The sequence below is a fragment of the Caloenas nicobarica genome, chromosome 10 (genome assembly GCF_036013445.1).
Source record: "Caloenas nicobarica isolate bCalNic1 chromosome 10, bCalNic1.hap1, whole genome shotgun sequence".
Taxonomy (NCBI): domain Eukaryota; kingdom Metazoa; phylum Chordata; class Aves; order Columbiformes; family Columbidae; genus Caloenas; species Caloenas nicobarica.
Window position 1 is genome coordinate 7,810,618 of NC_088254.1, and position 22,290 is coordinate 7,832,907.

At 37.7% G+C, this 22,290-nt stretch overlaps 1 protein-coding gene across 5 annotated transcripts in view; it reads right to left on the minus strand.

Annotated features, from left to right (window-relative positions):
* Window positions 1–7,974: 7,974 nt before the first annotated feature.
* TJP1 (tight junction protein 1) overlaps window positions 7,975–22,290 on the minus strand; it is a 72,476-nt gene continuing 58,160 nt past the window's right edge. For 2 of the 5 annotated variants that reach the window (XM_065641366.1, XM_065641364.1), the window contains 6 exons: window positions 21,943–22,167; window positions 17,076–17,251; window positions 15,905–16,346; window positions 14,188–14,405; window positions 12,859–12,942; window positions 7,975–9,515 (listed from right to left, as the gene is read on the minus strand). In XM_065641366.1, coding sequence (XP_065497438.1) covers window positions 9,421–9,515; window positions 12,859–12,942; window positions 14,188–14,405; window positions 15,905–16,346; window positions 17,076–17,251; window positions 21,943–22,167 — 1,240 coding nt within the window. In that variant the 3' untranslated portion in view covers window positions 7,975–9,420. Of the gene's footprint in view, window positions 9,516–12,798; window positions 12,943–14,187; window positions 14,406–15,904; window positions 16,347–17,075; window positions 17,252–21,942; window positions 22,168–22,290 lie in introns of all 5 variants that reach the window. The other 3 variants (XM_065641365.1, XM_065641362.1, XM_065641363.1) reach the window with 2 other exon arrangements.

The window sequence follows — 22,290 nt, forward strand, 5'->3', positions numbered from 1 at the left end:
ATTTTGATATAGTAAAAAAATCCGGCAGTACAGTTTACATAGCTGTTCTTTAGGAAATGACTCTGTACTACAGTGATTTATTTCCTAAGGCTTGTTTCCAATCTTGTTCAGAAGAGATAACAGTTCATACAAAGAAACATGAAAAATTAAGTGCAGACTATAAAAATCTACAAAAGTTCATAATCTCTTGCTGGGTAAATTACATCATAGCATCCTTCAAGCATTTCCCCCATCAGTTTATTAGTCTATAAAGAAAACCCACAGTCCTGGATAAATGACAAAGGCGGAAAACACTGTGCTGAAGCAGAGTGAGATAGCACAAATGCAACTCACCACAGTGAATTTTTGATTCTATTCCACTGTCTCTTCCTTTGCTTTCATAGCTGAGTAAATAATAACACCTGGTTTGTAACCACAAAAGCAGCCTTTGAGCAAACACTGTTTTCTGAAACAGGCAGCAAGCCTCAAAAAAATTTAGCCAACCCCATTTGCAGAAGGAACACAAAGAACTATTTCTGCCAGTGCAATTGTCCTTTACAACTGAAGTGAACGTGGACAACCGTTAGCTGTACGAGCAGCTCTGGGCTCCTTATTGCCGCACAACTGAAGGCCAAGCCAAGCTTTTTGATGACTACATTAATACTACAAATATATTCTTAGCTGCCTTCTATAAAAACATGCTTCTTGTTTAGGAATTATGACAGTTTTAAACCACGGCTAAGACATTTGAAGCTCTGTATTTATTTATCCGGAGCTCAGTGCTCTGAAGTATGAATGTGTGTCCGCGTCTGTGCAAAGGTCCAGGTGCGTGCAGACCGGGGCTGTGCGGCAGGTGCACAGGCACACCCAGCACACCGTCACCAACCTGTCCTCGCACGGAGGTCGCAGGCGTGCCCGCTCAGTGCTTGACACCAGGTCTTTAACAGATACCCAAAGAATGCACATTTGGGCAGGACTGCAACATTCTAGCCATGGCCACCTAGATTTGAAGAGATCAGTTACACAACACACTGTCAGCAAGTTTGAATATTTATTCAACACTGCTACAGCCTGATGTGAAAATGCCTGGAGAATGACTAAAAAGGGAAGGAACACAACATTCAAGGAGCATCCTTTGGAGCCGGCTATGCACACGCTGCCTTCCAGGACCGCACAGCAGTTTGCTGGTTTCCCGGGCAGACTCACCCTCTAGCGGCCCAGCATTACTGTCACACACACCCCGCTGCAGCTGCTCGGGCTGCAGAAAAACTGCCAACACCCGCCAGTAACAAGTCTGATAAATCAAAAGGATCAATAAGAGGCTGTCAGAAGTTAAGCATGACTTTGTATTCACTGACTGCGTTACATACGCGCTGCATAAGTGTTCTGCTGCAGAGCTGTCATTGCACAGAAGTCTTTGTCCGACAAAGAGAATCTAACACAAATTGCTGAATTATTCATTTTTAAATATTTTAAATTATATGTTCTCTCCTTCACAGCAAGAACAAGGAAACCTCTTAAGAGATGTTTTTGTTCCAAAGACATCAAATTATCTTTCTTTTTCTTGTTTGCCAAGAATAGCCCAATTACACCAGATTATGATGATGTGATAAACAAACCTCAAGACCATATGATAAAATTATTCCTAATTTCTACAAAAATGCAGTAAGAGATCAAAGCTTACCAACTTCTGTTGCAGATAGGGATTCCACCATCTTTGACAGGGATGCTCTGCCCTCTTCAACAGATTGGCAGAGGTTTGGAGGACCAATACACAAAGCAAGAACTTACACTTCTCTAGTTCAATTTCTGTCACGTTTTGACCTAAACAGAATACCACACAGGTATTCTTACATGGGAGTATGGTGCATTCTCTATATATGGCTTCATCGCTAGGAAGTCAGAGCTAGTTGCTTTGTATTTTTCATATTAAAAAAAAAAGATCATGCCTAGAACGCAAGAGTGGCAGTTAATCCCTTCAGAATTGTTAAATGCTTTGAAATCCACACACACAAAGCAGTACCAAGTATGTTGGCCTCACAACTGTCACTGCTATACTTTAAAAAGCTATAGAGCCTACAGACCAGAGTAGCAAGGTCAAACTTGTAACTATCCAAAAAAAACAAAGGAGAAACACAAAACATGTCAAAAGTCATGGGTATGTCAGAGGAGTGTTTGTTATCAGTTTAAATAAAACGTAATAAGGAAGTGCGAAGCCATACCTCTGTGCTTGCTCATCACCTATTCTCGTGCTGCAGAGGCGAAGTCCAAACTCCTCGCTCACACAATGATGCTAGTCTCCCTCACGTTCACTGGGGACTACAAATTTCTACACCCTGTACAGAAATTTGTCAAAAAAACCACATAATCAGGGAGTTGTGATAGCAGTGGCATGGTGTTTTTTGGTTTTGGGGGTGACACTTGTTAAATACAAGGCTGCAGCAGAATCAGCTGTATTTATGGGCTCTCAGGAAACTCTTTTTCTGCTTTGCGATAATTCTCAGCTTATTTTGTCACAAACTGCTCTCCCCACTTACTGGGATGATTTAAAACTGGACAGCTGTTATTATCAGTGGCTGCAACTCCATGCCATCCATGCCCATTCAACAATGGGAATCACATTTATATGCCACCAAACCAAGCATTTCTAGTCTCTTGAAATCGAACAAAACCCATAGGCTTCTTTACCAGCAGAGCACCACATTAAGATGTGGGACTAGAACCAGATCAGATAAGTAAGGCTTCTTATTTTGGTGAGACAGACATAGCTGTGTAAAGTTTATATCTGAATCACCTTTTCAAGACTGCCTAGAACCATGAAGACATGAATTATTTAAAAAAATGAAAGCCTGTAAATAAAATATAGCTTAAAAACACAGAAGCATGCTCTCATCACTCCTGCATTCTCAGAAGACATCTAAAGTGCTATAAATAACTTGAGTGTGTTGCTGGCAGAAACAAAAGAAGTGGGACTGCCAGTGATGTTCAGGGAAAAGCGCTACGACCCTTCTGGCACGGGCTCCAACTGTTCTATAGGAGCATCAGATTATCATTTATGTAGCTAATTTCATAGCATCATATACCATATAGTAAGGTTTGCATCTGCGTACAACTTGTGCCTTTCCAGAGCTTTTAGCTAAGACAAACTGAAAACAGTTAATAAAAACCTTAAAATTAAGGCAACTATCTCCTGGTCACTAAGCTGACTTCCCTGATGCACTTCTTGACCAACATGCTACTTCAGTAATCAAATATGTAAATTCCTTTATCACCAATGTAATTAATTCTACCTCACCTTTCTATTCTGCAATGTGATGAACTTGAAATATTTGGTCATTAATTGAGTAAGAACAAAAGTATAATTAGGAGGGAAATCACTGCAGCCAGCTTCACCGCTACATCGTCCACACTGGAAGTTCACTTTTAAGCTCCACAGTACGAATGCTCCTTCTAGTAAAGAAGTTTTTTCTCGTCTTCTTTCTGCAAAGAATAATTTTCAGTGCCAGGTTTCCACACTGGCAAGATTACCTCAAAATCATTAAGTTTATGGCAAGGCTTTCAAATGTACGTAGACTTAAAGTACATGCTATAGGTTTGATTAAGTACCACCACTGGTAATCCAGTGACAAGATATAAAAGCACCTACCAAACTGAATGCCGGATCTCAGTTTTCTTAAATTCTACAGCCTGTTTTTCACTTCTAAGCCCTAAAGTTGAAAGGAAGGAAGATGGAAGTAGGTGGTAATTTCTCTAGGAAGACATTGCTTGTTTTTAATATAATTTAAAAATTGATACATTAACCAATGAGTTTTAAACCTGCACTCAACAGGTTGTAATTTATATATATTGTTCACAGCCTATCGTATCTACTATGCTCAGCAACTTTTGTATAAAATGGACAAGTGCTGCAGAATACTGTGAAGACAAGGTACATTAGCTGAATATTTAAATAATAGGGGGTTTTGCTCAGTTATTTTTAAGGAAAATGTAATATGCACTCAACACCCAAGAAGAAAGAATCTCAGTAGTCACCAATAGACTACATTTTATTTCCTTAGGAATCTATTTTTTCAGTTGCCCAATTAATTGCTATTAAAGTCAACAAGAAAGACCCTTAGAACATGGCAATAGTTAACATTAGGGTAAGAACTAGAAAATTGCAGGTTTCTCTAGTGGGAATGATTTGCTGGAACAGACACATTATGCACACAGAGAAGTACACGGTGTTTAACTCTACTGAAGGTAACTTATTTTCAGGTTTTATGCAAGTTTTTCAAGTCTATTCAAATAACGTGAGTGAAGATAAAGCAATGCCAAGAGTTTGGTTTATCTGCCCAACTCCCATCTCCCCAGCCTTTGCTGATCGTAAGATCTCACACGTGCCATCACATCCTCACGCTACCTCCAGTGCAGCAACAATGCTCAGCCAATTTTGTCATACTGAGAAAAGTAACAGACTACTGAATGCAGAAAATTGCATCAGAATTAATGTTTTAGAGAAACTGTTAAACCTCTGAGACTCTCTCCACTACGCACACTTTTTATTTTTGTTGTCCCCAGGTAAGCAGAAGTCCCATCTCTTGTGTCTGTCCTCCCTCCCCCATACAGGACATCAGGTCAGAAATGCAAGGGAACACCACAAAATAGAGCAAGCTGTTGCAGATAATGAAAACGCATGACACTCCTAGTTTGATAATGGTCTGTAGTGGTACCAACCACCGGCATTTATAATCCCAAACCAGATGTAGCTACTAGAGGTTCTGCAGTACTCCTGACTTCAAGTTCTTCACAGAGAGCTAGCCGCAATGTAAAAAACAAAACCTAAGCCCCAAGATGTACACACAAACCCCAGTATAGACCCCTAACGGCAAGCAGAGCATCTAACTTCCTCATATAAAAGCGTAATATCTTCAAAGAATCACAGAATGGTTGGGGTTGGAAGGGACATCTGGCGATCATCTAGTCCAACCCAGCTGCTAAAGCAGGTACAGCTAGAGTAGCTCACACAGGAATGTGTCCAGGTGGCTTTGAATGTCCCCACAGAAAGAGACTCCACAACCTTTTACCACTGTCCTGAGAAACACAGAACAGATGAGCTGGTGAGGTCCCCACTATGTAACACAAACCATAGTTCTTCCCTTGTCAGCAACAGTGAGAGACACCAAACCCGCCTCACTGGCAGCCTCTCCGGGCCAGGTAACAGCTGGATGTTTTCCATGGGTCTCCACTCTTCCACTGTCACTTCATCAGTGCCAGAGATGAGGAGCAAAAGGCAGTTAGTGCTGTATAATGAACTTCAATGGGAAACTTCATATACATTGTCACAGGGCAGATTAGAGTAATTTCAGAATCAGCATTAGTGAATTAATAGCTGACCAAGTCAGCCTAAAATTTGTTCTTGTCATTCTAAGCATAAATTGCACTTTCTGCTCTCCTCCCCAAGTTCACACAATGGCAATTCTAGTTGCTCAGCAGTATGTGAAACCAAGTGTTTCTCTGTATTCACTTTTCATCTCCTCTATTACTCCTGCAGTAACAAAACAGGACAATTGCACTTGTAGATTAGGAGGTTCTGGTTTGCACCTGTTCTCCGCACCTTACACAGTAAGAACTGTTACTACTTAAAGGCACTGACAGGCAGCTGTATGTGCAAAAACTGTTTCACAGCAATTTGAAATGATCTGTAAGTGTTTCAAAGTTTAATTACAGTAAGTAGGATAGCACCCTTGCTTCCCACCAAAACATCCTTTAATCTTTGTCAAAACTGGGTTTCAAGCCAAATTCATTGATAGCATAATTACTTCAGTGTCACCAGAATGACAACTGTTTGTCACAAAGCCAAGTGGTCCACAGTATTCAAGCCAATGGAAAAAACTAACAGGTAGCATTCACATCTACATGTGCGTGCATAAACAGCCAGCTCCATATACTTTCACTAATATCAAGTGTTTTTTATTCTCAGATGCTTGCTCACAGGGTCATAACACACAGTTCATTTGGATATAATGAAAAATTATTCTACCCATTCATTTGATCTTGCTGATGGATAGAGCCAGTTGCCAGAGAACCCTGTACATAACGGAGCACCACTGGCACTCAGCAAGGCTTCTACAAATACTTTCCTCACAAGTGTCTTAGATATGAAGAAAACATTTTTCAGAAGAGCTTAACATCTTTTATTCTCCAAACCTGCATGGCTTTGATTTCCATCATCTGGTCCAGGTTACATTACAGCAGAGAATCTTCAACCAGACCTTAAACACTGCTGATTTGCTTCACTTAACCCAGGTTGGCAGGAGCAGAAAAGTACTTTTACAACCATAACTTGTCTGTGTATGTGTAGCTGAATACTCGTTACTGCTTTTCTTGAAAAAATTAAAAAAAATATTTTTACTAAGAACCTAAGTCTGAGAGAACAGCAATTCCGTATCCATTGAGAATCTGCTTCCACCCTTGAAGCCGTTTGTTTAGAAACAAGACTTGATATTTACATTATTAAAACTTCCGTACAATTTGTAGGGCTGAAGTTGGCCAGTATATTGCTGAAACAAACAGGAAGAATTGGGAGATGCCATTTTTGAAGTTTACATTAAATAGAGAACTATAGTAAATTAAAGTATGACATATGAACTTACCTCCTTGCAGAGCCTTGCCTGTATAAAATATGTAAGGAACACGATCTCTTGCAAGGATAAAGATTTCAAAAACAATGATATTTTAAAATACGAAAATGTGTTATTTCAGCACAGTTATTCTCAATGTCCACGTTTTAACCCAAAAGCATTGGGATTTAATGCGAAAGAAAACATGCATGTGGTTTAAATTAGCCACTTTGATAAACATTCCCACAAGTAAACAGCAAAAGAGAATTCCAGTAGCAGTAGAGAATTGCCACGTTTTTGAACAGCATCAACTTTCTCATGTCATTTTTCAAGTGACAGCAGAGCAAAAGCTGTAACTTTTTTTTTTTTTTTTTGATAGAAAGACATGGCCCTACTCTCTTTAGTAAAGAAATGAAATGCAGAAATATATTGTGTGGTCACTACAGGAAAAGCAACTCTGGACAGTTACGCCTTCCAGCCTGCTGGACTCACGATGTCCAAGACACAAATAGGACCACTGCAAAAAGTCCATGCAATGTAACTCTAGGGTTCCTCAAGTTCAACTGACTGACTCCTTTTGTAGTGTTTCACATAATTCTAAGATCTGAAGTAGAAAAGAACACTTAGAAAATTTTAGTATTAGAATTTTCATCCAAGATGCTCTGCATGCCATTTTGAAACCTTCCTTTCTGCTGATTCAAAAAAATACCACCAGTATATTAGGACTAAGACAAATGAAAAATGCCATCACAGCATGAACAGGTTCCTTGCCAGTCAATTTTCTGCTTGATCCTACAGTTAAGCCATAAGGAGTAGCAGTAACAGTAGTGAATGTGTCTTCTAGGGTAAGTCATGCCTGAGAAACAAACTAACTGCAATGTTATGCAATGTTTCCCAGCATTATTTAAAAATAACTTCTAGAATTTATTTTATCTTCTAGAATAGTATTAACATACTAATTAGCCACCAAGTACTCCAAACAGGCTTGATCATGGGATTCGGTAGGAACCTCTTTAAAATTGTTTAACTAGACTATGTGTAAATCTACATGATAGAACGCTACCAAAGCATTTGGAAGAGTACATACAATAAGAAAACTAGCACCAGCATAGTGGCCCAGGGGACAAATCTACCATTCCAACTTGTCCCGAGTATTTCCAATGGATCCATGCTGGAGTTCATTCCAGAAGCCCTGCTGCAGACCATTCCAACTGACTCCATGGAAGAGCTCTGCTTCAAGTATGAACATACGGCAGAATCCAGCTGTCTACTTACATAGGAAAAAAGTTAAAATTGATTTTGTCACATTCATATAAATGCATTTCAGAAACAATAAGGTACTACAATCTCCTTTATTATTTTAAAAACAGTTTTATTCTGTATATTTAGAAACGTGTAATTTTAATAACTGCAGAGAAAAAAAAAATCAGCCACACCTGAATAGCTAATAACTCATTAACAGAATGCAGTGGTATATTATCTAAACAGTAGTAGTGCCATTGTGCCGTAATAAATTGTCTATTAGTAAAAAAATACATTTCAGGGCACATAGTACAGCATCCTTATGACAAATTACAGTAGGGATACTTTTCAAGAATTTAATCAAAGTAGAGAATTCCGAGTTATATTCTTTAAATGCAGCACTTAAAAAGGTAACAACTTTGTGCATTTTTAAAAAATGTCCTTGTTCGTATATTGTAGAAATGCTGCTTTATTGCTGCAGATGTCAAAGTTCAAGGCTCAAAAGGTATGAGAATACAAAGATATCCTTAAGAAACTTTGTTTGTTATTATATATATTTATATATATAAAAAGGTAAAGCTTATAAAAGTTAATTTACAAACCAAGAACAAAAGTGGTATGCACGCATTATATACAAGCGGTCTATAACATCTATAAATTTTCAAATGCATAGCAGAAAACATACCATCATTTTCTTCTGGTTCTCTTCTGGCTGATGAACACAAACAATACTCATTCTCTAAACCAAGCTCACAAGTTTTTTTTGTGTGTGGGTTTTTCCCCCCCCTCTTTCCCCAGTCTCCCATGATATATTATCTAGGTAAGCACAAAAGCCATACAAACTTAATACAGAGAACTATGAGAGCTAAGACTATTAAAAACATGAGGGTAAGGCATCCCTGCTGGTTAATAGGTCTGTAATAATGTGGTTAATTTACAAATCCACAGAGGCAACTGAACCATAGTCATCCCACATGCTTCTCCCCCACCCCCCCGTTCTCATGACAATGTTTCCATATACAGTAAGTAGATGTGTTTGCATTAGCCTCTCTGCAGAGGAAAACATCTAAACTGTGCTATCCCAAGTTGATTGTCATGTTACTGGACATGTACACCAAAAGTCATTTAAAAACTAGAGACCAAGATGTCGTCTTGTGAATTACAAACACACAATAGTAAAAATGCAGGTCAAATTCTGTGTTTTCATCAGTGGACTATGAATCAAATTCAGTTCCTCTGAATATAATTCCATTGGTACTTTCAGATTTTAATCAACGAAATAGTAGTAGTGTCCTAAAAAAAAAAAAAAAAAAAAAAAAAGAAACAAACCAAAACCCCACAAAAGAACAACCAACAAATGCAAGCATACAGAACCTGCAAAACCCCTACCTTGTTCCCACTGTACACTCCCTGCTCGTGGCATGTATTGTGACCATGGTTCAAAGAGTGTACTTGCTAAACCTTTGTTAGTTAAAGCAAGATGCTTAAACACTAAGATCCATTATCACTTATAGAACAGTTAATACTTGATAGAGTGGTTCAGTTTATATGTAAGGTCCATCTCAGTTTCACATTATTTACTCAGCTAACTTAATATTTAGAAGTGGTCAATTAGGACTGAGACACAGTTTGCTCCAACAAGATAGTTTGGATCCCCAGGAAGAGACTTGTTCTGCCAGGTTTTGGGGTCACCTGTGGGAGGAAAACACAATGCTGGTGTTTAGTATCCGCTGTCAAACAGTGCACATCTTGAAACAACCAAGCTTTTGGACAGGAGGTTTTAAGTTCTGAATCAACATCTGTTTGTTCATTGGTGGTTTGGGGATTTTTTTTCCTCTTTTTTCCTCCTCTTTAACCCTGCAGTTTATATGTTATCAAGAAAATATTAACCCTTTATTTTCATATAACGTAGGATAGACCAGTTATTCAAAACAGATGCTGTGGCACTCAAGAACTGTTAAGTGTAAGTCATTCTACTCTACAGCACCAACATAGTGCTTTCCACTTCAGAAGTGTTAACAGTGAACCAGGTATTCACTGACTCTTTCCAAAATTGCCAGAAAAAAATAAGACATTTTAAAAGCAAATCTAGGTAGGATGCATTTGAAGTTTCTTGGAATAGTTCTCACCACAGATGAGTCACATCAGGAGTTATGTCATAACTAAACACTATGACACACTAGCGGTTTTATTTTCTGTTATGAAAATTACTGTAAACAGGATTGTAGTCCTTTAGCAGCTACAACCAGTATACTAGTTTAAGAGCCTGAAATACTGACAATCTAAAAGGGATTCTAATTAACTGGTACATACTTTAAAATGTTTACAAAAGATATTATCTGCTTATGGTCAAAGGTCCTACATAACAGTCTGTTAGGAGTGAAAGTCATCAGACAAAGGTTACATTCCACCTGCACAGTCAATCATCTTTTTCAAATGGAGAAAGTATTCTTCATTTACCCACCTAAAACCACCACTAAATGCTGCCACTATACAAAAAGTGTCATCCCACTATGGTAGAACAGTGGAAAATGCACTGATGTTCTCTTAAGCTTTCCAGATAGAAATGACTTTAAATAACTTGGCCACAACAGATCTGCCTAGAGAAATGTGCAACAAGTCAGAGAACCCAGTCAGACTGCAAACACCTGAAACCTCTCTATTAAATGACACTGATGTAAACTCCACATAATTTTCTCGAAGAACTCATGAAAACAAAATGAAGTACACAATGCACTGAGTGATGGCAACATCTGATGTAGGGACAAATAGAAGTGGCCTGTGTATAGTTAGCGAATGCAAACAAGTTTACTGCAACCAACCAAGACTACTTATTTCGGTTAAGAAGCCAAATAATGCCAGAGGATTTTGCATTTTATAGATGCAAGGAATTCCATTCAAAACTCACAAGATCAAATATGTTAGGAGAAGGGCAAAACAGGGCTGTAGGACAACCAGGTCCTAGTCTTGCACATGAGATAATGGCAGACTTTTTCCCCACCTTTCCACCTAAATAGTAGGATTAGACTGTGGCCAGTGCAACCTCTAGCTGTTAAGGATGTTTTTCCTCATACTTACATAGATTGCTTTGGAAAAAAAAAATCCTGCAGTATTTTTTACTAATACTTTCTAACAGGCGTGGCCATAAAAGGCAACTTTTCTCCCCGGTCAGTTTTAATACCAGAATCATTCAAGTTTTTGAAAGGATTTAACAGTAAAATACCAATATATGAAGGCTTAAATGTGGCAGAAAGGATGTTAGTAAGTGCAAATGAATGTCACTTGCAGGACAGAACATGGATACATTAAGAAAAGATGAGGTAGAGCAGACGACTGAAGAGAGAAGAAACCCAGAGTTGTATAAACTGTTATTGTAAAGCCACCTCAAAAATCAGAGTCCCATAACCAACTAATTTAGAAAGAGAGAAAACAATTATTTATTTAAGACACAGTATGGTCTACTTACATATCATAAGACAGAATTGCCTAATTTTAAAGTTTGTCTCAAAAGAGCAATGTTATGATATACATCCCATTTCAGATTAACAGAATGTGGTGTTATATTTACAGTACAGAAAGTGCTAGGGTTTAAATACACACACTCTTGCTCTCACCCACACATGCACACACTCACATATCCCACTTCAGAAAGGGAGAAAAATGTCTCAGTAACTTCAGTTGTTATTTAGATCATTTGAGTCCTCTCCCTCGACTTCAAGTAAGTTCATGAACAGGTGCTATTAGTTACAAAGGAAGTGTTGTGTCATTTTTGTACATAGTTGTCGTATCTTTTGGGACTCTATAACTTACGAGTCCCTGTTTTAGCACTGCCATGTATACACACATTGTTAAATAGATGCATGCAACACATGCATATAATAGCTTATAAAAAACTAAAAATTATTGCCATTAATACCTCTAGGTTATTGAATTCCCATCAAGGGGATTGATGCTTTCATCTTTCAAAGCATCAGTGCTTTGGTGTTGATGGTGAGAGATACATTAGTGTCAGAAGATATGCATACATGGTGGCTTAAATGCTGCATACAGAAGAACATCGTTCAGTCATTACTTAGAGCGTACATACACATTAATGGTTTGAACCTTCCACCATATATTTTTGAAGGTAGCTGAATAAAACCTTAAGACTTTTTCCCCAGATGTGCAAACATGCCTTTTTAAAGCTCTGTAACCTCACAGCCATTTCATGAAATTGCTTGAAACTTGCCCAGAATTCTCAATTAGGCTCCTCACTGACAATTTCAGCCAATACATTCTCCCCCTCATCCCAGAAAGCCACAGTGAGGTAAAAATAAACAGGTAAATAAAATTGCAACCTAGTTGCAACTTTTACTATCAACCATAAACTTCTGGGTAAAAGGCGGTAGAGGAGAAATAGGCAGAAGCAAGCAAGAAAAGTCTTGTGAAAAATCCAGCTACATTAGAATGAATTGTAAATGCTTTTACTGAACACTATAGTTTTCTTAAATGACCCAGTTGTTAGCATCAACTTGCACACATGGAAACAGTTAACAAGCGTTAAATCATGAGTTATGAGCATGCAGATTGTTAAGATTTGCCAGAGTCCTATATGGTTAATTAAGCAACAGACAAACACCAGTTATGTTACAAAGGCCAATCAGAGGTACATAATCATTTCCTCTCCATTTTAGTGCGACTGTCATTTCAAGTGTATTCAGCTGTAGCAGTCCTCAAGAAAGAAGACAGAATAGAAAAATACGATAATATTTAATAGACTAGAGATATTACTCTTTCTGCTATCATGGTTTTAGCTATGAATTTGCACCATGAGTAAATGTAAGAAAGACATTTGTAATGAAAGTGAAATGGGAGAGTTCGACACAAATACAATGATTGAGTTCTTTATATTACACAGCATCACCTTTAGCCAAATTAACTTAAATTATCCGATAGCACCCAAAAGCCCCAAAAGGACAGAGGGAGGACAGCATACCCGACGAGGAGTCGGAGGATTTTAGAGCAAAAGACCAACCATCAGGGGTCATAGACGCACAGTGTGGCAGGCGCAGCTCCACTGGCTTCAGGAATTTGAGTCCATGAGGCCCACACATTACCAAGGGGCTAAGAAGTGTTTCACCTATAGTTGAGACAAAGAAAAACCTGCTACTGAGTCTTCTTGAAACAAGTTCAAAGTATTACATAATTACATTGCAGAGCTAGCTAGCAACTCAGTTTTGGAGAAAAATATGAATATTTTGACCAGTCAGTAAAGAATAGCACCTAGCAAGATTGTTTCTCATAGTCTCAAAGCACTCAAGTAACTTTTCAATGGAACATATTGCAATCTCAAAATGAAAAAGGATAAACAAAAAAGAAACAAATCTCCAAATCTGTAAGCAGCTTTCCTCACGCTTCTCTTTGCACTACGCCTGCAATGTTCTGCTTCTATGGATTTGTGGCACACTGGGCTCCTGAGCTGCTGAAGGATTTATTCTGCCCACGACCCTCATCCTAACAGTCAGAAAGATAAAGTGCACAAACATATAGGTCAATTTTTAGCTTAAAACTCCAAATGTCAATGTAAGACTATTTAGTTGAGGATCACACTATGTTTGGTTTATGAAGATTCAAAGTAACTGCAGATTACAAGTAAGGCTTTACCTGCAAATTCATGAAATTAATCCCTTTAGTTTTTTGACTTGAGGAAAACAAGAACCTGACAGATCAGAAAATGCACACACGCTGGACTAGTGGTAAGAAAGACAGACTTACTAGAAAAAACTGTTTAACTAACACTACTCAACCCTTATAAACCAGGAATAAACTTTTATTTATGTAAAAGTTGTTTTTTTAAACCGTGAAGCTGTTTTCTGTAGAGAAATTGAAAAAAGTTAAAACGCTGAGTATTTTAAAATGTTAAAGTGTTTTGAAGTACATTTCAAATATTTAACTCAAGCTAAATTAGTTTAGATCACATGCTTTAAAGTTCCTTTGGTCCTAACTGTGAGATTAAGAAATATTTTTAATAAGAACGCCTAGAATAAATCTCTGCACTTTGTAAGGGAATCTACAATTCCAGAGATTCTTAAAAAAAGACTTTAGAATCCTCCTTTAGTGTACTAGGTAAGTTTTAAATGAGTACTTAGGTCTACAAATTAAATATTCTCAAGATATAATTCAAGGCTTCCCGCTTGCTTGCAACTTTCAATCTTAAACAGAATATTGCTCTACTTGTACTGCTTGTGAGATGTATACTCTGTATCTTCATACAGAAATATATGTTATGTATTGAAGCATATTAAGGTATTTTCATATTCTGTTTTGCTGCTGTTAGAAAATAATTGTATTAAATAACAGAACAAGGTACAGAGCCAGCTCTTACCTTTCTCTTTGTCCAAAGGTGGAAGTATACTGTTGTCTCTGCAGACTTTGAAATATATTTCTTGCTCTATTCCCTCTGGAATGGCTCCTTGTGGTATAATAATACTGACTCCAGTCTCTATGGAGCTCAATACACCACCGTTGCTGTTAAAGACACCTCTTGCTGTGGCTACAACAGTGTGTCCGTCTTCTTCCTCCTCATCCTCGAGTGCTGAAGGGCTGAAAGACAGACAGAAACCCGGCAGTTTTATCAATGTTTTCTTCCTGAAAGTCAGTGGCACACCTCCCACTAACACTTCAGCAGGGCACAGCCTAGAGTAGGCTAGCACTGATTTTGGAAAAACGTTAAATGTGTCCCACACTTGATTGTGCAGGACAACTTAGAAGAAAGTAGTTCTAGTTCTGCCATGAGAAGAGAACATTTTCATGCAAAAAAATTCCCAAAGCCCACAAACTCTGAACATGTTCAGAAAATAGTTAAAACAAGCATTCGGACCACTTGAATCTTGTGTTTTCAAATGCCTGCTTCTGGGATTATACAGAAAGAACTTGCCCCAGCTACACACTTTCAGCTTAGTAAAACTAAATGCAGTTAGCATCTGAAAGTTTGTTTTTCTTTCCAAAACTCTATTGTGACTTCAATACAATAACGAGCAATATTTCTTATTCAAGCCACACTGAACCCTTCTATTCAGACACACATTGAAAACAAAGCCTGTTAAAAAAAAAAAAAACACCACAACCACCAACACAACAACAAAAACTCACACAAAACAGAACACACTTTTTTTCCCAGTTCGCAAGGGTATAACTAAAGAGAAGCACATAATATTATCAAATGGCTGATTTGAGATAATTTCTGAAGAATTTCGCTCAAAGAGCCAATAATTTCAAAATTTCTCAGTTGCTTAAGAACAAACAGGATTCACTCTTCAATTACATTTCCGAGTCACTGAAATTTCAAGCAAGATTTCAAGTCTGGTTCATGCAGTATTATTTTTAAATCAAACAGTAACAAAAGACTGTTCTGCAAATATTATTGAAAAAACTTAAGTCAGCAAATAACTTAATATTGTTATACGATCTGTTGCTCTTGACATAGTTCTTAAAGCATACTAGGCAAGCACAAGCTGCTTTTAATCAGTTGTTTTGTCTCATAGTAAAGATGACCCATGTGGAACCCCTAAAATGATATTCTCTTTTTACAAGTATTTTTAAAATTTCCCTTATGCACATGTACCATGAGGTGTCTCCCTAAGGATACAGAATGAATATAATTTGGTGCAAAAGCTATCGTTAGTAATTAATTCCATCTTCTAGAAACAAATTGAGGACAAATTACTACTACCTACCACAAGATTTATAATTATAGTACAAGAAATGGGAAATAAAAGCCATGCCACTTTCTAATAACAAGATGCAGGATGATACAGGAACACAGGCCATATACCAAGTATCTATCGAAATGCTCTTCAATGCCCTTTGGCAGAATTTGAGTCATAGCATCAATCTTTCAACTATAACATCAACAGAAATTGGAAGCACACACACACACAATCAAAAAACCCACAACCAAACAAAAACAAAACCACCACACACACACCACACAAACAAACCAACAAACAACCCCCCAAAAACCAAAACACAGCACTTTTTTCCACGGGTTTCACAGCTGAACTCATAGATGTACTAACAGAAAGAAGAAAGCAGCAGCTTACCTTACAGGAATGGCTTTAGGCACAGCATTAACATTATTTGGTTGATATTTAGGCTTGTCAACCTGTACAGCAAAGGTCTCCATCCCACTGTCAAACTCAGGAGGCTGCGATGAGCTGTGTGATTTCAAAATCGGTTGAGGAGAATTTGGAGATTTTGATGGCAACTCTGGTTTATGTTGAGTTTCATTTGGCAAGAGATTATGGTTGAATTTAGGACTTTCAAACTTGCGCTCAAAGGGCCTTGCAGCACTAGTGTAAGGTTTTGTTGTAAAGCGGTTGTAAGAAGGAGTGACTGTTTTCTGAATCTGTTCAGTTCCATTAACGGGGCCTTTGTCTGGGAAGCTTTTCTGAGGATAAAAAGTAGACTGCACAGTGTCCTCTCTAGAGGATCTGAAAAGCGCTGGCTTATTCTGAGGTGGAGGAGGGTCAGACGCAGAGTTAACTGCAACACAGATAAAAATAACAGAACTCTTCAGTAATTGTTGGAAATTTCTAGTCACACACACTATGACATAAGAATACAGCTTCGTCAACTCTTAATCTGCTATATAAAATATATATATAGGTTCAAGCTTAGCTCTCTTCGATCATCGGTCCTATTACATTTTGTACGTTCAGGCAAGTTATCTGATGTTTCATTAAACAAATACATTAGATACAATGGTATGACCTTTCAACGGAAACATTAGACTGATTTATACCATGACCAATAAATAAAGGAAGAAAACCAGTATTGAAATACTATCATGCACTTGCATGAACTGGAAAATTCAGTTGGACTGGGCAATTCTCTCCATGTGAAAGTAAAACCAACTTTTTATTCTGGTTTAAGAAGTCTACAACTATAACACTCATGCCTAAAGAATTCTGGTCCAAAGAACAGAGAGGTACATTTTTAAGTACTGGAGGTTTTACATCGTCTTTGCTGAGACCACTAAATATGGACAAGACAGTTTATAGCAACTATTAACACCTGGATGCTACAGTTTCAGACAGGATCACCAAAGCTCTTCACAAAACTCAATCTCACTATAGTAAAAAGCTATTTTTCACTAATAATTATTCCAAGTTTCAGTGGAGAATAACATAGTTACCAGCACAGACTTGCCGAAGCAACCAGACAAGTGACAGCTGTCACCACATGAGACAGGCTGGCTTTCCAGCTGCTCACCTTCAGAATGTGCAGGCTTGTGATGTGCTGGGAGAGACAGGACAGGACTATTAATGGACTGAGGTTGTGTGTACTGGACCGAGGGAGCGGGAGGAGGAGTCGTCACTTGAGAGACTGGCTCATAGCGTTTCTCACTCACAGGCCTATCCATTGATTCAGTATTGGTTGTTTTCCCCCTGTTGAAATAAAAGAAAAAACCCAAACACTTGACTGTTCTGCTTCCTCAGGGCTCAAAGCTCCTGTATTCACTGCTCTTTTTTTCTTCTATGATCACCTGATTTCCATCTCTTCCTATAAACATTAAAACACGATCTTCTTTAATATCCTGTCTCAAGTATAAAAACATTTATTGATAAGCACAAGAGATTAAGACAACATCGAATCTTTAGAAGAAGATTAGTAACACAAACCATGGCAAACAAAAGGCAGATGACATTTCAGGTGTATTTGCATAATTGCCTACGAGATTCTTTGGTTTTCAATTTCATTGCGGGTAATTTCAGTGAAAAGTTCTCTCTACTTAGCAGGTCTTCAAAATAAGAATATGAATCCACCTTTTTGGGAGGTTGAGTGGGTTGTTTTTGAAAAGCATAATTAGCCAATAGGACAATGGATTCTAGTACAACTCTTCTGAATACACCTAGTATTTGAACAATGCCATCTTCATTAGAAAGGAATGTAGTCAGCTTAAGCTTCACTAGCTTTATGTGCATAGTGTAGGTAATTTTAAAATCTTATTTTCAAAACAGTTTTATTAAAATTAGAAATATTTCTTGATAAGTTTAATTCAGGAAATTATTGATTTCACAAATACCTGGAATTTTGGACTGCAACATATTATTGCATTTACTTGCAGAATTTGTGTTTAAAATTTTAAGTGCACATAATGCCTGTGATGAAATGTAACAGTCAGAGGACACCTGAAAACATCCTCACATCAACAACAGTCTTACCACTTGATGTTCCTTTTCAAGTAGTCATAGCTAGTGTAAGAGCCAAGAAATCTAGGTGATGGCAAAGCAAACAGCAATAGAAGAATGAAAGAAAACAGTCATTCTATCTTGAGCATATTATTTCTTCACACTTTTAATGTTAGTCCTAGCAGTTCTCATATGACAAGGTTGTTGAAACAAAGATATGCTACTTTTAACAGTGGTGTTTCTGATAAAACCTTTACCATACACAATGGTACAATGATCACCTGCTACATTTGAGATTTTGTCAGTGAATTAGGACATGGTCAAGATCTCAAATTGACAGATATTGAAAATAAGACTAAGATTAAACTAAGCCATTTATTACAATCTGTATTAACAAAGTTGTTCAATATGTGGATAAAGTGAAGAAAATACAAATCCTGTAGTCTAAGTCTCACTTATGGCCCAATTTACATTAATTTCTTCAGTCTTAACATAATGGAAGGATGATGGTTTTGTATTGCAGATCACGTACTCAAGGTACATTCATAGCAAATGTTTCTATAGCACTATCAGCTCATCCAGTTGCAGCGCCCACACCATAAAATGCTTCTGATTGTGTTCAACAATTCCTAAAAGGATGCCTTAGAACAACCGATTGTGAATCCTAGGACAGGCAGAAAACAGTAATTATACCAATGAGTTCCCCTTGATTTTTAACACTTATCTTGCTTATATGTTGCAAGAAAATATATTTTATATTAGGACAGCTTTCCCTCATCCCCTTCACTTTATGTATGCTCATGAAAAAACAACAGGCAACAATTCCAGACAAAGTTTTACTGCTTCAGAGGAGCATGTTAGGAAACTAAGAAAAGGGCTGACTGACTTTCCAAAGTCTGCTTGATGACCACATGAACGTGATACTCAGTGAGCTAACCAGGATCTCCTTATGAATATAACTCTAAAACCAATGTTGCAAAAAACAACCCTGGTGGTTGTTCCCCTGGTGTTCCCCAGAGGGGAACATTCACTAGGGGAGAGCAGCACTGCAAAAGCCCAACAAAAAAAACACCCCAAACTCACACTTCACACCTAATCAGAACTGCTTGACACCTTTTTGAGGAATTAAAAAATGAGGAAAGGTAGTACATGTTGATGGAGGGAGCAGAAGAGCTGTGACAACACCAACACAACCAGCAAAGCTGCACTTAATACGCAGCACATTCACAAGCTCCTGACCAGGGGCCAGTCATAATCTCAACTGCATCGATCAGAACCTGTGCGCAATGAAACTAATCAACAACAAAATGCTTGCTTCTAAGTTGTGAGTGTACAAATGAAGTTCCTCTAATTATTGACGTGCTGTTTTCTAAGATGTTTCCCACTACATTTTTGTTATAAAACCAGTACTTAGCTTCAGAAATTGCTCCAACTAGATCTACCGAAACATGTCTAATTACAAGAAACTACTCCTTATTCTAGTTACCGCCAACTGTAACATGCAGATATAGCATTACCCATACAAAGCAGCTTTAGTAATGGCAGAGATTTCCTAAATGATGGAAATAATACCCCAACAAATTAAAACAGTAATCAAATTTGTATATACATAATGGAAAAAACACATATTTCCACAATACTTACTCAGTGGCAAAGAGCATTACATAATTAATGTTTAACATTAATATTCAAAACTAAAGAAGTTGGAGCTGTTGCTCATGAATAAGTAAAATGTGTCCTCTGTTCCTAGGATACACTATCTGGATTATGGAGGAGCAAGAGACTGCATAATCAACAGTTCCTGTATCATCCAGATTTAGTCCTGTTTATTTTTAGAGGAGTTTATTAACAGAATAGCAATTACCATATAATTTAACTGGAAAAACAGATTAATAACAAGCAAATAACCGGGTACAAACTGGAAGATGACAAAAGGAGAGTCCTAAATCTGAATGCTTTCTCAAGACAGCAATTGGTTTGTGTTTTCAGGAAAGGACATTGCAGGATGCTTCTAGAGGCAGTACTGTCCAACTGAGTAGTGTTCTTGTTTCTCTCTTTTCACTTCCATAAATATTTTAATCTTTGTCTATTTGCACTGGACTACCCTGGTTAAACCTTCTTTCCCATGTCTGTCCCTTCCTGTTAAGGGTTACATTCTTTCATAAAGAAAAAACCAGCCACATTTGTCCCCTGACACATGAAACCATCAGCCTTAAAAACTGTATTATTTTATTCCTTCGTAGCAGTGAGATGTTACCTTCCCATAAGTACAAGCCCTGAAGCTATACTCTTAAGTCACAACAAAAACAAAACCAGAACTCAGCAGCCAAAGAATGGAGGTGTCATGGCAGACAGAAGTGGCACACAGAAGTATGGAACTCTCTCAACTATTAGCAGTTCTGCAGCAAAAATTCAACAGTTGTATTTCTTGTGTTTTTCAGTATTTGTGACAACACTGCAGAGGATAACAAACACCGAAAGTTTACAATGCTCTCTCTCCCCATCTGAGGAGTTTTACAATCTTCATGATGACTTGATGAAAGCTTACAACATTTCTCCAAATGGCAATGACGGCAACACAGTCTGCGCCTACAGATCAAAATGGATGATCCACGGGTAATGTATTTTTTTTGTACGTGGGACCATAATTCTGAAAACTACTGCAACGCCTTAGGAGGCCAAAGACTTTTTTTTTTTTTTTGGTCTTTTTGTATGATACCCAGAGGGCAGGACAGATACGCTCCCATCTTTCCATCAGAAGACACAGGGCAAGTGTAAAGGAAGGATAAAGAACATCCCTGACAGAGAATCAGAAGTGGTAACAGATTACACGTTTCTTCCACAGCATATTAAAAAGTAAAATAAGAAACAGTTACCATATTTAGACTTGTTGATTAGGAGAAAAAAAAAAGTGAATACTTTAAAATCTACCAAGCTTTTGGAAAGATTCCAGTATCCTCAGTTCACAGAGAAAGGCATTAGAGATGATACACAACACTGTAGAAATGAGAACAGGATTCTCAAGTCCTAGCTCAAATCCTTTAAGAGAAGCACAGGAACAGTGGATCAAATACATGAAAGACAGCTTGCATGTACACTTAACACTGTCAAATTCCAGCAAGCTAGTTTATTATTTTGCTAAAGATCTCACTTACATTAAAGTTGCCATATTTTCAGTTTGACCTGAACAGTCCAGATTTCAAGCAGGAATGTAATCAAAGCCTTCAAAACCACACGATTTTCAGCCCACATACAGCAAGTCAAGATAGCTTGTCACAGTAGCAGCTACAAACATGTTATGGTTTGAATTAAAACAAATTTTAGAAATTGTGATAACTGTGGAGAGTATTCACAAAGTTTGTCAAAGTATCCTCCAAGACAGCCAGTTCTTTACCTGAGCTAAATCTGTGTATGAGCTTTCACATAATTTCTGTATCAAAATGTTCCAAATCAAGGAAGCAGAACAATACAGGAAACAGATGTTTCCATCAACAGATTAAATTCTGGCCTCAGCAATATTCCCTAAAGGCTCAGTTTCCTAATGTCAAACAACTAATGCATGCAAGCCTGCCTGCAAAATAAATGCTTGTAGAACTGGAATAAACCAAAAGCCTTTGCTTTGAAGGATGTTTAAGCACTCAGTGCTAGTGAGACAAACAAAATACTTCGTTATGTTCTGTTGATAAGTGGTAAGCAAAAACAGTAGCATGGTGAAGGTCCTGAAACCTACCAAAAATATTCATTTCATTTACCAAAATAAAAAGTTATCCAGTTATCTGTTTTCAAACTAAAGCTACACCTAAGGAGAAAAACTGACTTTGGAAATACAACATAATTTCAATTAGATACCATGAGCCCCTGGAAATCCATTGATAGAAGCAGAATTTGTTTTAGTCCTACATGCCTCCTCCTTTTCCAAATTAAAAAAAGAAAACCCGCAAACTTACTTAGTATAACTAGTGAAATTCAGCTGATTCTGTGAATGCATTTGTTTAGTGGGTTCAGAATGATGGCCGGCAGGAACCTGTGCAGATGGTTTATTTTCAAAACTCCTGCGATCAAAGTACGAGAGCTGCTTTCGATAATATTCTTCATCTTCTTCAGGATCATAATGATTTGAACGCACAATATCTTCAGGTGGCTTCGCTTGAGGTCTCTGTGGTTCTGGGGCTCTAACCAAGAATAATAATATACAGTTGCCTTGCACAGTTGAACAAGCATACATACCCAAATTAAAATTGTATTTTATAACCTAGCTGGCAATAAAGCAACCAAAATGTAATTCTCATAACTGC